We start from the raw sequence: 17,009 nt of genomic DNA on the forward strand, positions 1-17,009 counted from the left end.
CGACACACATCTCTTCTTCTCCAAGCAGGAGGACGAGGTGGTGGTGTGTGACAATGTCTTCGTCAGGGCATAACAACAGCTTGCTGCTGTATTTCCTGGTCAGCTAGGGCATCAATACATCATGACAACAGTCCACTGTACACTTTGAGGAAGACATCTTTGTCCAATAACTTAGCCTTGCCAATCCTTCATCTTGTTTGACTTTTAAGTTTGACCACTAATCTTGGAAACACATCATATAGTGCTAAAACAGCCTCTTATTCCAAGTGCAATCGTATTTCATAATAATGCAGTCCATTGTAGGTCCAGTTGGAATCAAAATTCTATGGTTTTTTATGAGCAACCTAAACAGACTTTAGAGTCCCCGTTCCCCGAAAGTCAACCTTGACGACAAAGCTTCAATTTCTTATCATGTACAGAAATCATACATGCAAATAACGGGTGCATTATTAATGGCAAATCACATGTTTGACTGCTGATTCAGTCTTCCCACCTGCCCTGTTCCGGGCATTCACTCCCCGGTCAACGTTATTGACTGACTGTAGACTAAACACGCAGCTGAAACTTCTAATGGCCTCAGTATCCTGTCTCCTCCGACCATGGCTTCCTTCTCCTCCTCCTCTGCTCCTACTATTCTGCGGCTCTTACTCTTACAACTCTTCTCGGTATCTGCACCTCTCCTAACCGTTGCCGTCTCTGTCGCCCACGAGTTCGTCTACCCCAACTTCACCGCCTCCTACCTCCATTTCGTCGACAACTCCGGCGTGTTCCTCTCCTCCTCCGCTTTCTCCGCTGGCTTTCACAACCCCGGTGGACAGAGCTCCCGCTACTACCTCTCCGTAATCCACGCCCCGTCCTTCACCGTCGTCTGGACCGCCAACCCCGCCGCCCCTGTCCCTCCCTCCGCCAACCTCGTCCTCGCCCCCGCCGGCCTCACCCTCTCTCTGCCCGACGGCTCTCTCGCTTGGTCCACCCCGCGCCTCGCAGCCCCTGTCGTCGCCCTCCAGCTCCTCTCTTCCGGCGAGTTCCGCCTCCTTGACGCCGCCAACGCTTCCCTCTGGTCCTCCTTCGACCACCCCACCGACACCCTCCTCCCGTCCCAGCTCCTCCCTGCCTCCGCCTCTCTCTCCTCCGCTGTCTCCGACAACGACCCCTCCCCTGGAAACTACCGCCTCCTCATCACCCCCGGCGACACCCTCCTGCGATGGACCGCGATCTCGCAGAACTACTGGTCCCTCTCCACTGACGTCCGCTTCACCAAAGACTCCAACTTGGAGGTCGGTTACATGGCCGTCAACGCCACCGGGCTCTACCTCCTTGCCGGCGATAGGCAAACAACCGTCTTCAGGATGATCTCCCCGCCGCCGCATTCGTCGTCCCCCGACGAGTTCCGCATCGCGAAGCTAGACCCCAGCGGCCGGTTTCGGATCCTGAGCTTCGACACCGACTTCGTAGCGCCGAGCAACGACTGCGACCTCCCTTCCGTTTGTGGCTCGCTGGGCCTCTGCTTCCCCATCGCCAACAACTCCATCTGTAGATGCCCGGCCTTGTTCGGGGCTTCGCTGGCCGGCGGGTGCTCCCCGGCCGACGGCTCCATTTTGGCGAACTCCTCGTGTCCCGATGAGGACAACAGTGGCTCGGTCTCCTACATTAGCTTGGGTAGCCAAATCGACTACTTTGGGACCAAATTCTCGACGCCTATCACTGCCGGAGCTAACATTTCCGCGTGCAGCGACCTCTGTTCTCGGAATTGCTCCTGTCTCGGCTTCTTCTACAATAACTCATCAAAGTCGTGCTACATCCTCGAGCACCAGATAGGTTCTCTCTTCATCGCGGACAACGGCAGCGGCGACACCTCCACCGCCGGCTACATCAAGACGCTCGGTCAGCCATCGCGGCAGCCGCCTTCGAGCGGTTCTCAGTCTTTGGCCCGTCTCCTCGTCGTTTTACTGCCAACTACGGCTACAGTTCTTCTGGTGATCTCCATCTGCCTTGTATGTTACGCAATGCGGAGGAGGAACAAACGTCAAACGACTGCAGAAATTTCTAATGAAGAGGCCGGGAAGGAGGACGAGATCGCGATCCCCGGTCTGCCGACCAGGTACACCTACGCTGAGCTCGAGGCCGCCACCGATAACTTCCACACACGGATCGGCTCCGGTGGTTTCGGCTCCGTATACAAAGGACAGCTCCAGGACAAGTCGTTCGTCGCCGTCAAAAAGATCAACGCCGTCAGCGTGCAGGGGAGGAGGGAATTCTGCACGGAGATCGCCGTCATCGGCAACATCCACCACGTCAATCTCGTGCGGCTGCGGGGGTTCTGCGCCCAGGGCCAGTTGCGGCTGCTCGTCTACGAATACATGAACCGCTTCTCGCTCGACCGCGCCCTGTTCGGCCACAGCCTGGTGCTAGAGTGGCGGGAGAGGCTGCAGATCGCTGTCGGGGCGGCGCGGGGCCTCGCATACCTCCACACAGGCTGCGAGCACAAGATCATTCATTGCGACGTGAAGCCGGAGAACATACTACTTCATGATCACAACCAAGTGAAGATTGCGGACTTCGGATTGGCCAAGCTGATGAGCCCGGAGCAGTCGGGGCTCTTCACCACAATGAGAGGGACAAGGGGCTACCTGGCGCCGGAATGGCTAACGAACTCCGCCATCACCGACAAGGCGGACGTGTACAGCTTCGGAATGGTGCTGCTGGAGATCGTGAGAGGGCGGAAGAACCGCAAGGAACAGCTCTGGACAGAGCCGAGCGGTTCGTGTGGCTCGTCCACGCCGGAGACGTACTTCCCGATGGTGGCACTAGAGATGCACGGGAGGGGGACGTACGAGGATTTGGCCGACCCGAGGCTGGAAGGGAGGGTGAACGAGCCGGAATTGGAGAGGGTAGTGAAGGTGGCGCTGTGCTGTCTGCACCGAGAGCCGGCGCAGAGGCCGAGCATGACGAAGGTGGCGGCGATGCTGGAGGGAACGATGCTGGTCCCCCATCCGAGGTTGGAGTCCCTCGACTTCTTGAGGTCGTACGGGAGGGGATTCGGGGATCCAAATGCGAGGAGACGGTGTGGGCCGAACTCCACAAGCGCCGGCAGCGGGTCCTCTGCGTCGCCGCTGCTCTCTTACGTGTCGTCACAGGAGGTGTCGGGACCGAGATAGCACGCAAACTGTGGAAGCCATAGCCTATCCTACCTTCGCGATCACGGATCACAATATAGATTTTAAGCATCATGTAGTTATCACATCTTGAATTTATTATAAATATTTTATTATAATTTATTTTATTGATCAAAATATAAGTCAAAAATAATCTTATATTTTATTATAAAATATAGTAATATTAGCTCAAAAATAAAATTTAACCTCTAACTAGCAGTAGAGGTAAGTATATGTTCCATCGAAATTCGATCTTTAGTATTATTGGGAGATTGTTGAGTAGAAAATTTTAATATTAATCATCAACACCGAAATCTCATAAGTTATCTGTAAAATAAATAAATAAATATATATATATATTCAAAATTTAATTAATCTTATTAGCTTATATGAAATGATGCAAAGAGCACTTTCCTCAACGAGAAAAATACTTTATACTAAAGAATTAATTTTTTTCTCAAATAAACAGACTCATATGGTATTTCTAATAGTAGATGGAATAGTATTCCTTACCATATATTTCTCTCAATAATGGAAGGGAATCATTCGTTAAGTCGTCACGGTCTGCTTACCCTTAAAACATCTAACCATTATCATTGAATCATTAAAATATAATAAATAGTAGTTAATAAAAAAATAAAATTACATAAGAGAGTAAATAATTTTTTTTAATCAACTATTATATAAGTTTAATAGAAATTAAGTATTACAACTAGTATCATGCAAGATAAAAATTTTAGAAATTATATATAGCATGAATAATTATAATATAATTTAATCCAAAAACTTTAAACACTTGAAGGAACATAAGAAAATTTTAAAAATACATGTAGTATGAATAATTATAATATATTTGAATATAAAATAAAAAAATTTAAAGATGTGCAGGAATAGAAGAAAAAAAATTATTTTTTAGAAAAGATAAAAAAAAACCTGAAATGAAATAAAGGAATCCATTCTTTGAATAGGAGGAGATGAGCCTTCCACCTAATATTTTTTTAAAAAAATTTATTATAATTATTTAATATTTAATATTTAATATTTAATTTATTAATAAAAATAACATCACTTAACTTAGAAGGTTAAATATTTATTTTTTTAAAAAAATATTAGTAAAAAATAAAATAAAAATATTTAAATCGAGGGATTTGACACGGTAGTTATTTTCGATTCGAAGCTAATCTGTGTTTCAGTCATGTAGACATTGTTTGACACAAAATTATCTCACTTTATTTGTCTTCTTCACCAAGCAAACATAACCAAAGAGCTTACAAGTCATGTACTTCGCTTTCTTCCAGCAAGGTTGCAGAATTTGTGGGCAGTGAAGCACTTGCACAAACATATATGAATAGCCATCATATATATATATATATATATATATGCGAATACTACCTGCTTACAGTGGGCATGATCCGATGGGTGTGGTAGTAAAAAATTGCTTGGTCTTAGAAACTTGGGATGTGAGTCACCACACAAGTCAATGACGAGAACTGTGATTTGGACATGCACGAAGATTTCCTCTTTATTTATGACATAATTGCTGAGTCGAGATCCTACGAAGACTACATAAACCGCATATGTATTGTAGTATTAGTAAAATGAGTCAAATGTATGCAAGTCTTTTATACAATGATACTTTGCTATTCTAGTAGGGTAGGAAAAACTATACTACTAAAACAAGCACATGTACACGATGAATTAGTATAATACAGTATAATATATACACTATATTGAAGTATTAGTAAATTGCAACATACTGCCATTACTACATGTCTGGTTGCTGTATCACATCAATAGCTTTCATAAAGTAGGTTTGAATTTATTAAAGGGATAAAAGAATTAAATCCATAGGTTATTGCAAATTGCTTTTTGTTGTTTGCCTTTTGATGACAGAGTACCGTGGTTTACGTACAACATTGAAATTTTATCGATGTCATGAGTACAGTAGATTGATGAGTTGATAGGATTTGTTCATCATCAACGGTGCAAGGTCATCCATGTATCTCTTCACATGAGATAATTGGTGAGGCGAAATCGTCTGGGATGATCTATTAGTGTGGACCCAATTCCAAGTGATCGGGTAAACGGTCTAGAATCTTATTGACGATAAGATTCTCTCTCAAGGTCGGATCATTCGGGTGTCTCCGAAAGATTATTTGTCTTATGATTGCGTGGTTGTATTCAGGGTTATCTTTTGATCGTTGACGATCCTACGTGACCCTCGATGGTGATTTTTTTGATGCTTAAATTAGCAAATGGGAGAAGACAGTAGTATAAATTATAAGATTGAGTTAGTGTACAGAGAATTAGCCCTTTAACGTGAGTTAATGATTTTTTTTTTATACTCAATCCTTAGGTTTTCTTATTAACCGATTTGGAATAAGATTAGATGAACTATCTTGATAAGATAGGACGATTATCATCAATCATTGATGCAGTATATGTAGAAACGCACTATGATGTCATTTTAGGGCTAGTGATATGGAGCCTTACTTTTGGTGGCAAATGAGTTATCATGAGATTAATTCAAATTAATTTATCTTTGAAAGCAAACATAAAAGACTTAAATCGTACCGAACGGTTATATCCGATCCGATATGAACAATCGATGTGTGTTTCTTTGGAAGACACTTTGGCTTATATCAGATCAGATCGAAATTAACGTTATCCAACGTTCCCAATGGCGTACCTAAGAATGGACGGCTCTGATGAAATATGTTCCGATTTGCTGTCTCCGCCCTATTAATGTCTTCCCCCGACCCGTCCCAAATCCCCAAATAGTAGCGGAGAGGGGAGGAGAGGGGCGTCGGACGAGCGAGCGAGCGAGCGGCTTCACCACGGCCACCGGCATCGAGTGTGCGAGGGGAGACGCGAGGTAAGCGCGTTTTGTGAGCGCGTGATCTCTATGGCCTATTCTTCCTCCTCATCTTGTTTACCCCTTCTCTCGTTCCTTTTTCGCTTCTCGGCCGGCCACCGGCGGAGAACTAAAGAGGAGAAAGAGGAAAGCTGTTTGGTTCAACAAACCGGAAATGCAAAAAACGATTATTATGCGTTGTGTGATCCTCTGCAGGAGAGTGAGAGGTTTTGAGAGTGCTGTAGAAGAGGGAGAGATAGAGAGACTGAGATATAGCAATAAAAGAACCGTTCTTGAGGGAACTAAGAGTGAAAGAAAGGGAGAATTGTGATTAAGAGAGGGAGAGAGAGTTAGAGATAGCGTCTCTCGCTCTACCTGATCTGTGCGCTTGCGACCGTCATCATGGCTAACAAGCTCGTGGTCAGTGTTTTTCTTTAATATTCTTTTGTTTTCCTGGATGAAACTTTTGCAGTTCAATTTGTGTTTATTTATTGAGGATGTTTGGATTGTTTTTTTTTAGGTTCTCGGAATCCCCTGGGATGTGGATACGGAAGGGCTGAGGCAGTACATGAGCAAGTTTGGTCCTTTGGATGATTGTGTCGTCATGAAGGTTGATCTTTTTTGTGCTCCACCATCTGAAATTATATTGCTTTATTGGTGTAGCTCATTTGATTTCTGATAGATCAGGTTACTTATATATGGTTTTACTTTCTCATTTTCGCTTCTATTGGTGGAGTGGGAGATTTGTTGCTATGTTTAACTTCTAGAGTTCCATGGCCTTCCCTTGAGTGGGATTATCCATGGTACTTGAACTGCATGTTCTTTTTCTGTATGAACTCTTTTTTTGTGCTCGTCAGTTCAGTAATACTTTTTCCCTCATGGAAGAAGAAATTTTGCTTTTGCTCCATGATTTCATTTATCTCTCCTTATGTCTCTTAAATCACATTATCGCTTAAATGGATGCCAATTTTCCTTTTTTTTTTGTCAGTTCTTACTGATGCATGGTTAGATAAGATGTGCAATTATGTGTTTATTGTAATTGCATGCCTATCTATGATTTTCCTCTGGGAAACGATTTGTTACATTTTAATTTTGGAAATATAATTGTGGTGATACTGTACTCTGAAATCAAGATTTCCAATGTTTTTGAATTTTTTTTTTCAGGCCTTGAGGAGAAGGGTTATTATTAGATAGCCATCTTTTTATTTTTCTTTCTTGCAAGTAAACATGCTGTTTTCAGAGGGAAAAAAAACAACAAAAAGTAAACATGCTGTTTTCAGAATGCAAACTTTGAAATGAATAGTCAACAGAAAAAAGTATGAATACAGTTCTATAAGTTGTTTATGCACTTAATTGACAAAAAATACTTTTTCTGTTTGAGTTCTGACTTTACAGAAGTTTAAGCACAAAATTCTTTTGTATTTTCCGTGTTATTTTTATTCTATATGTATGTATGTATGTAACTGACAGAACGGAGAAAATAACATGTGGAAACTTTATGGATTTAGTTTTGACTTTGCTTTTTTTGGGAATCATTCTGAAGGCTAAAATAGGTTACCTGTGCAGGATCATGTGACTGCAAAAGGTAGCTATAGTGTACATTTTGGCTTCATGACCAATTAAATTGAGAATTCTTGATCAGAATTATATTGTTGAAAAACTAGGATTCCTCAAAAGATGTTGAAGCACTAGGAGAAATATGTATTGGATTTGAAAAGTAGTTCTGGATTCTATTAGCACAAACACTTGGTTATCTCTAATGTTCTCTTTTATTTTCCTTGTATAATTATATGGTGTTCGATTTTCTGGCTTTCATTTGAGTGGATTATTTTTCAAGTCATCAATAATGGTTCTTGTAATTTTTTAAACATCAGGAGCGTTCTACTGGTCGTTCTCGAGGTTTTGGCTATGTAACTTTCTCATCAGAGGAGGACGCTAAGGTGAACATAATTCGATCCTGTGTGTTTGCTTTAATTTTTATAAAGATTTCAGAAGTATATCTCTAAACAGTAACTTCTGCTGATGCTTATAAAATATGACTATGCTCTTTTGGGGCTGCTTTATTATACTTTTTTATCATTATTACTTTCTTATATTCATCAGTGACCTTTAAGAACAAAAAAGTAAATACTCAGTGGGAATTTGTAGCTTTTTATGTGATTATGGTGCATGGTAATTAGTGCTTAGAGTTACTAGTTAATAACAAACACCTGATAAACAAGTGTTCCAGTTAAGTTGAAGCTCTTTGTCTATTTCCTTTTTTTTACTTCTTGATATGATGTATGAAAACATATGTTATTAAGGACATCATCAACTGCCTACTGCCGGTCCTAGATCTGTCTTATTTGTCGTATCTACCTAAAAGAAGCTTCTCTATTTCGTGATGAATACTAGTTGGTTTTACTGCTTGTCTGCTGTAGATTTTCTGTCTTGCATCTTCTAGTGTATAACCATTTCTAATAGGCATTAGATCATAAGATTGATTTATAAGCATTCATTAACATGTAGGAATATTTACACAGTTTTTTCTAGGTAATTATATAATTCTATTGATGTTTATTCTTTTTTGCTAAAGTTGCTTTGTCATCTATTATTTAGCATTCTGCTTAAAACTGTCATTTTATGCAATAATTTTTGGGAAATAATGCTGGAAAGTCAATTTTGCACTGTCATTCAGAATGCACTTGAAAGCGAGCATGTTCTTGGTACGAGAACTCTTGATGTGAAAGTGGCAACACCTAAGGTAATTTTGATGAGTTGTGCATTAGCACTGTTATTTAGCTTGTCCTTTTTTCCCTTGTTGGTGGTTTCACTTAAATACTATTGCAACAAATGGCTAATGCAAACATAGAGTTTATTTTCTTGCTTTCCTCCATGTGTACTTGCATGACACTTATGATTTCTTAATATATAGGAAGAAATGAGAGGACCATTGAAGAAAGCTACTCGAATATTTGTTGCAAGGATACCACCCTCAGTAACAGAAGAATTGTTCCGAAGGTTAGTGTTTCTTTATGGTTGTGTTGGCTGTGGAATCATTGCTGCGATGGTGACATAATTATTAAAATTGATATATATTTGACCTTGCTACAAATTTTATTTACCTTTTGTTGTTTCTTGCAGTTATTTTGAAACTTATGGAGTAATAACAGATCTGTTCATGCCAAAGGTCAGAGATGTTATTTTTACATTTTTCTTTAATTGAACTAAAGCTGCTCTCAGTAGTTGAAAATTTAAAATTATGCATTTTGATTCAGCTATCATTAGGTATTAATATGTATATGTCACATTTGAAATTTTGGATCTACTGTGAGGTTTAATAATGGTGTACATATTCTTAAATAAGATTCTTTTACATATTTAATTTACTATATTCTTCATGGAATTTGTTTTCTGACTTGCAGAGATTAAACTAGTGTGTACATCTGAAAGAATATTTGAAAATTTTCTTTCGATTCTTGCTTGATATGTGTTTGAACAAATTCTTGAAGTTCAGGAGGGAAATTTTATGGTAATGAAAGCTTTTGACTTGCATGAATTGTAATCTTCTTTATTGCTCAACAGCATGAGAACATGTTTTGAGACGTAACTTCTATCTGATATTTAGCAGAGTCTGTATATTGGAATTTGGATCTATGATAAATTTGCTAACAGTTTTGATCAATTTTTATCTATTGGTTTGTAGGATCAAGGTTCAAAAGGGCATCGGGGAATTGGATTTATTACTTTTGATAGTGCTGGTATGACATTCTTCTTGATCTTATATTTTTAATACTTCTCATATTATTAAATGTAAAGTAGTTTGTAAAAGTATTAATATCAAGTGATAGCAAAATTTTACAGATTAACACTGTGATTATATGTACTTGATTTGAAATCCTTGATTTGAGTTTGTAACTTGCTTGTAGTAGCCTCGTTAATACAACTTTGTTTCTTTCCCTAATGAATGTCGTATAGTTGCAAGGAGGTCCTACTTCTAATCATGGATACTTCTATGTACTTTCATTGTGGTAAATCATTAGGTGAATAGGTTGCATAATTTTCCTTAGCATGCAAGTAACAATATCCTGCGTCATTTGTAATTTTGACATTGTAATAATGATGTTATTTTTTCTACTTCATCTTTGTTTAAGTCTTGAGATAAGAGGTTTTGTAAACACTCCCCTCATCTCCCTATCCCTAGTTTCTTGTATAGTTATCCATTTTTAAAATATTGATGAGGCATGTTGCCAATGCTATTTGATTTGCTTAGTACTATTTGGCATGGGTTTAATGCATTACTCATTGATCCTTGTTGAGGATTGCTACATCCTGGTTAATGCTGAGACCACCTCATGTATTTTACTAAAGTTGGGAAAGATAGGTATAGAATTCAGATTGTCAGAACGACACCTATGCTTGTAAGCCCTTCAACTTTTACCATCATAATAAACTTTATGTTGTTGACTTTTGGTGCATAAGCATAATATTCATTGTTTTTTTAATTAGCATTAGAATATTCAATGCAAATAGTATTCATTTTTAGATGTGTGCTGCAACTCAGTTTTTCACAAACTAGATTATTGCATCTGTCCTAAAAATACATACGACAATATTGTAATATGCACACCCCACTCAGAACTAAGTGTGTAATTCAATTTACCCTGTTATCTATGTGCAAGAAATCCTAAGACACGATATTTTATTTTCACAGTGAGTTGCTACGTTTTTCTCTAAAACTATCTTCCTCTTAGTCCTATTCTTATTAAATGAGCGCAAGGAATGCTTGTTAAGCTAAACTTGGAGAAAACAACAAGCTGCTTGAAACTGTTTCTTCATTTCACAGCGATGTACATGCATGTACACTATTGCCTACTACACAATGGTTAGTTTGGATAAGATTTTTATGCCCTAAAGAACCTGTATCTCCATTATCATGCCCATTATTTAGTATGAATCTTCCTTCAGTTTAGTCCTGTAATGAATCTAGCAGCTTTTTTGCAATGGATGTTCTGCATGAGCGCACTCCAATATCTGATTTCATCTAGTGCTTTTTAGTCTATTAAATATGTGATCGTATATTGCCTTCTCAAATGAACAGATTCGGTGGATTCCATAATGGCAGAGTCTCATGAGCTTGATGGTTCTACGGTAGTTGTTGACCGTGCTACTCCTAGGGTAATGTCTGTTTGTAATGGGAGTTTGTGAATCAGATATTGGAGATCACTTCCTTTGTCAGTTGTAATGATGAATGTTGTGTGTTCCATATATTAAACTTTTATGCCTCAAAAAGTTTTTGCTTTCTGTTTTACATAGAACGATGATATGAGATATCCAAGCAGAATGGCACAAGGTGGATATGGTGCATACAATGCATATATTTCAGCAGCAACTCGGTATGCCGCTCTTGGTGCTCCAACACTGTATGATCACTTTGGTTCTGCATATGGAAGTATGTGTCACATTTCAAGTTAAGCAACATTGACAGAGTGATCACCTCTGACGTCAAATAAAATAGAAACTCCTTTGTTAATGATCTAGGAGGATATTTTGGACCTTCGCGTGGGATGGGCAGAAAGATATTTGTTGGCAGACTTCCCCAGGATGCAAGTGCTGAAGATCTGCGCGAGTACTTCGGCAAATTTGGACATATCTTGGATGTTTATGTTCCAAAGGTTAATTTGGTACCTTTTGCATTCTTCAGTTTTGGTTAGTAGAATTTTTAATTTTCATAATTGCTGCTTTACCGTTACCAGGATCCTAAAAGAAGTGGTCATCGAGGCTTCGGTTTTGTGACGTTTGCTGATGATGGTGTAGTGGATCGTGTCTCTCGCAGAACACATGAAATTCTTGGACAGGAGGTACATGATAGGATGATGTGGATTTTTATGATTATCATGTGTATGTTACTGAATATTAAAAGGATTTTATTTTTCTCCAAAGAAAGATGTTTCTCAAATTAAATTGCATTTTTGGAAGCAGTAAATGTTTGATCATGAAAATACTATCTATTTCTTGCTTGGTGTTGTTTAGATGTGATATCAATTCTCACAAATTTAGTAATTGTGTAAACATAATGCCCTCTGTCAGTTAACTGTTCATATTCATTTGATTTACTCATGGAATTTATCCTAGAACTACTTAAACATAGTTTATATTAGAAAATATGTTGTGTATACCTTGAAGAGCACGTCAGATGGTTTTAATATGTAAATTGCTATTGATATGAGCTGCTTAAAATTTTGATTATAGCAAATTGGTAATTCTACTTAGCAGCTTGATCGAGGTAAGCTGAAAACATATCGAGATCTTGACTATTACCTTCTGGCAATGGTCGATAGACTAGTCATGTACTTAGAGCTGCCTTCCAATCTTCTAAAAAGAATTTCATGAACGCTCTTTTGTTGACTGTTGACAGACTAATGATAGAATAAAAAATCTGTGAAATACCCCTTGCATTTATGACAGTTAAAAATATAGTTGTATATTATGGGTTGCGATTTATGAACCTCAGAACTAAAATTTGTGGTCACAGTTTTTTTTAATTTCAAAATATCTTCTAGAATCCTTAACTATGAGATTTTTTAGACTTTTTAAATCATAAGTTTATTTGAAACAGTTGTGGACCATTTGCTGCTGGCTCTGCAGTCCTTGTTTCTCCTACATTATACTTTTCTTTTTCTTTTTTCCTGTCTTTGTTTTTTTCTTGTGTTATGTATATTTCTTCTGATACTTCCTGCTGTTGATTTATGAATTCATATAGTTACTTGACCTTTTTTTGTTGTCCTCACAATTCATATATACAGAGAAACTTGATTTTTATAAAATTCTACTAGTCTTGCTTGGGAAACATTTCATGAAATTCAAAGAAGCTTATTAGTGTGACTGAGCTCATATCTGCTTTGGGAGCAGAGGAAGCCTTGATGGTGTTGTCTTAATGGCATTGAGGGGCACAGATGGTCTAGGCAGAAACCTAAGTTACAGTTGAGTTTCTGAAAAATTGCATTTTGGACCTCACTAATTGGAACTAACAGATGTGAGCTTGTAACAAACATATGCCTGAATTGGGAACGAGCTGTGGAGATTGATGATCTTTTGCCTGGATTCCTTACTCTCTGTAGGCACTAGAGAAACACGGCTAACTCCATTAGTAGTTTGTTTTTTTTCTGTCAAACTAAAGCCTTCTCTGTACCTCTTTTTAGTTATAATAAACAATCTCTATAATGTTTCATGGTATGGTTCCCTACGATGTCACATCTGATTACTGTTTCTATTCTTCTTTCGAGTAGGTTGCCATCGACTCAGCAGCACCACTTGATGATGCTGGTCCCAGTGGAGGTTTCATGGATGCTGCTGAGGCTTACAGAGGGTATGGTCCTATGAGAAACTATGGCAGGCTCTATGGTAGCCTGAATTTCGACGATGTGAGTATATATGGCATGCAGTTGGTTTTCAATTATAGTTAGGGAGCGACTTCAAGCTGACTTCATGTTTGGAGCAGCTGGCTTGAATAATGAACTCCTAAGAGACATGTTCTTCTCCGATTCTTTTGCAGTATGGTTATGGTGCCAGCGGGAGCAGCAGTAGTTCAAGAATGAATTTGAGGTACAGACCCTACTGAAACAAGATGCACTCTTCCTCCTGGTGATTACTTGTTTGTGATATTCCCATGGGGCTAAATACTCGAATAGCTAAACTTGCAAGGATATGCTGCATGAAGCTATTCGGACACGGATAGTCTCTTTAAAACATTTGCTCACTGCTATCATCAATCTAGGGGTGACACTGTAGCGCTCCATCATTTCCTTGTGTTCATGCCAATCTTTTGTGGAGCTGGATTTGGGTATGTTTCCCATTCCTTGGGATCTTACAAGTAGATATCAACTGACACTTTGTGGGTACTGTAATACAAAGATGATCTTGGCAATCTCGGTAGTAGTCTGTTCACAAAATTATGAAGTATGAGTATTTACGCGATGTTGATCGTTGATTGATATGATGATTCATCCTTATGATGGCTGCATGCGACGGTTTGATGTTATAGACGTCTACAAAACCTAAGATTAAACAAAAACAAAAAATAACAAAAATAAATTAAAATTGTAAAATAAATAACAAATGACTGTGTCGAAGGAATGTGTGAATGTGAGAGAGAGAGAGAGAGATGTGAAGACCTGTTCGGCTGGTGGAGCGAGTCAATGAATTAGATCCTGTCTTCATTGCTCAGGATCGATCCAAGATCTCGCCATTCGCGAAACAGCACGACCCATACCGCGTGGGGCCCGGCCGCACGCATCGAATCAATCCGTCGACCAACCCCGCGACGTCCTTCCTCACGTTGTCCTCGTGCCTGACATGACGTCACCTCATTCGCGTGGAACTCACATGCAAAAGAGCTCCGTCTTCGTCTTCCTCCACGGCGGAGATCTCGATGCTGCTGCCGCTGTCCCTCGATGTACGTACCCCTTCCTTTTGCCATCGAGCATCCAACAGCGGCATGCGGCGTTCCGTGTTTTCCCTCTCTCGCCTTTCGTTCTGGTTGAATACTACCCACAGACGATGGTGGCACTATTTTGTGAATGCACCATTGTTTATTGTATGTGTATTTTAGAGGGAAGACGACAGGTAAAACCGACCAAGATTGGATCTGCAGTCCCCTATCCCGTTATGGTTTCTGGTCTGCTGTAAACAATCAGCTGCTGCACGAGGTTGTCTCCCACAGGCAAGAGAGGGAAGAAGAAAACTTCAGATCCCAGCAAATCAATCTGTCAGATAAAGATAACATATAAAAATGCAGTCGATGTCCTTCTATGTCATGGATGCGCAGCGAAAGAGAGAGGTCATGGACTTTACATGACGATGAGTAGAACAGAGATAAGATCCATGGAACATGAGATATAGGATGGTAACATTAGGTAGATAGAGAATTATGATATCGTTTGTAGTAATTAGCTTATCAGTAATCAGCTTGACCACACGATTATGTTTCATAAGGATGATAACATTAGGTAGATAGAGAGATCGATGCACATCGGTTTGATCTATCGACGACGACGACGACGACGACGACTCTTCTCCTGGAAACCTAATAGTCCCTCAACATTGCACAATCCATTTCTCAGCTTAACTATCCATTTTATTGAGCTCAGCATGTGATGGAGTGTTCATAATGATCCCCTGATCTGATGCCTCGTAGTCTTTGTCGAAGCAGTAGTAGCTGCCTTCCCAGAACTTTGCACCGGTCATGGAGAGGCCAGTGGTGGCCACGGATCCGTTGCTCTGGTTTGCGGCGGCTGCTTGCTCGAGTGCCTGCACCTGGCTCTTGAGGAACTTCATGTAGTGGATCGCCTCGTCGAGCATCGACGCCGTGTCCATCTTGGTCCCGCCGGGCACGAGCTGCTGCAGTATCCTGATCCTCTCGCTGATGCGCTCCCTCCGGTGCCTGGCGGCCACGCTCTGGGGATCCTTCGATACCTTCACGTTCCGCCGCTTCGGAGGCTTCGCCGACTCCGGGTCGATGTGAATCGGCTGCATCGCCGCAATGCGAAATATCATCTCCCGCATGGCAGCCGCCGGTGGCCACCAGCAGCCATGGTAGGGGTCTTCAAGCCACGATGCGGCGCCGGTCGGGGAGTTTGTCAGCATAGGCGTGTGCTGGTCCTGATGATGACCACTGAAAGGCGCATGCGAAGAGGAGGGCGCATGAGATGTGGCAGCAGAAGCATTGCGGAATGGCTGAGAGAGACCACCGGAGTAGCTAACCGACGGCATCAATGTTGCTTTGGACAACTCGCTCAACTTCTCCATCTCCATCTCCATCATTACGGTCATCGGATCCATTGGAGCTGCTGTGGCTGAGGCTAAGTAATCAACATCCATCGGTTCTCCACCCGTCACTGTGGAGGAGAGAAGAGTGGATGCTGAGGGACTAAAGAGCAGAGGGATGGGCGAAGGGAGGAGGAGAAGAGGGGTCGGACTTGGAGTTGTATCAATCTATCAGATGATAGCAGAGGAATAATTGACGACAAAAAAGCAAAGTGAAAGGAGTATCTCTCTCTGGTGGCCTTTCGAGCTTCCTTTTGCCTGCAGTGCTCAATACCAGTGCAGTGGCAAGGCTTTATATTACAGTTTGGATCTACAATTTCCATTTTTTGATATAAAATAATATACTATAATAAATATATGGAACTAATGTTTTTTGTATCATATCTTTACTTGCCATAACTCTGCTTCTTTCTCAATGTCACAATGGATTCTTGATTCAGTTCTTCTAAGAGAATGTCAACTGGTAATACATTAGTATTGGCTGCACGATTCTGCCAACTGAGACAGCCATTCTCACCCTTGTTTTTTGCATAGATCTGACAGCTCAGCTCAATGGGAACGATATATGCCCGCATATGATCCTTCCATGTCCTGCCTCATATTCTGGTCCTCAACACCAATGTCTATCTTGTTTGCTTTCGTTTGAGAGCAACCAAGAGTTGACTGCAAGTTCACCACCTTGAGCTCACATGCAAAGGGAAAATAACGCGGCAGCAACTCAAATGGAAATGAGGAGTCACAAGTGAAACAAAGCTTGTTTCATGCGGAAAAGATTGATGGTCTTGTTCTTGTTTGGGTCAGCATGCATGGCTGGATCACCATGTACACATTTCATGAGTTTTTAGATCATGTACGAGGATCCTTTTTTGGTGATGTCGATGAAGATTCTCTGTGTTCTTTCTTACGTTTTGGTGCAACCTGCATCTCGTATTTTTGGTCATGGAGGGATTGCATGACACACTGCAACCATCCAAGTTCTGCATCGATCACTGCGCCATATATCCTCCAGTTCTCTTCACCTCCCTTCTTTGTTTCATCAAGATGATTTCTCCTATGACCGCAACTCCTCCATTGTTACCCTAATTCTGCTCCTCTTCTCTCTTAGGCATTGATCTCTTATCTCATCATCATTTCTTGAAAGGGCCACTCTCCGGAGTCCCAAGAACCCTAATCATTTCTTCTTGTTGCTGGGGGCT

The 17,009-nt window shown here is 40.7% G+C and overlaps 3 protein-coding genes across 4 annotated transcripts; 2 read left to right on the forward strand and 1 right to left on the reverse strand.

Moving 5' to 3' along the window:
• Nucleotides 1-334: 334 nt before the first annotated feature.
• Nucleotides 335-3,323, forward strand: LOC135606883 (G-type lectin S-receptor-like serine/threonine-protein kinase At5g35370). Its single transcript, XM_065098226.1, has one exon. It carries the CDS (start codon nt 600-602, stop codon nt 3,156-3,158), a length of 2,559 nt encoding a protein of 852 aa, XP_064954298.1. The 5' UTR covers nt 335-599; the 3' UTR covers nt 3,159-3,323.
• A 2,556-nt stretch (nt 3,324-5,879) lies between these two features.
• On the forward strand, nt 5,880-13,982 carry LOC135606888 (heterogeneous nuclear ribonucleoprotein 1-like). 2 transcript variants are annotated; one of them, XM_065098235.1, is made up of 14 exons: nt 5,880-6,030; nt 6,226-6,429; nt 6,530-6,619; nt 7,884-7,949; nt 8,687-8,752; nt 8,924-9,009; nt 9,133-9,178; nt 9,695-9,749; nt 11,090-11,166; nt 11,305-11,440; nt 11,530-11,663; nt 11,745-11,849; nt 13,278-13,412; nt 13,544-13,982. In XM_065098235.1, the coding sequence occupies exons 2-14, from the start codon at nt 6,412-6,414 to the stop codon at nt 13,607-13,609; spliced, it is 1,080 nt and encodes a 359-aa protein (XP_064954307.1). In that variant the 5' UTR covers nt 5,880-6,030; nt 6,226-6,411; the 3' UTR covers nt 13,610-13,982. The 2 variants fall into 2 exon arrangements, with proteins under 2 accessions (XP_064954307.1, XP_064954315.1); XM_065098243.1 differs by having other exon boundaries at nt 5,935-6,429.
• An 838-nt stretch (nt 13,983-14,820) lies between these two features.
• Nucleotides 14,821-16,076, reverse strand: LOC135613039 (transcription factor HEC2-like). The gene has a single exon (XM_065109961.1). It carries the CDS (start codon nt 15,865-15,867, stop codon nt 15,112-15,114), a length of 756 nt encoding a protein of 251 aa, XP_064966033.1. The 5' UTR covers nt 15,868-16,076; the 3' UTR covers nt 14,821-15,111.
• Between the last annotated feature and the right edge of the window lie 933 nt (nt 16,077-17,009).

Source organism: Musa acuminata, chromosome BXJ1-2, assembly GCF_036884655.1.
Source record: "Musa acuminata AAA Group cultivar baxijiao chromosome BXJ1-2, Cavendish_Baxijiao_AAA, whole genome shotgun sequence".
In the NCBI taxonomy this organism is placed as follows: Eukaryota; Viridiplantae; Streptophyta; class Magnoliopsida; order Zingiberales; family Musaceae; genus Musa; species Musa acuminata.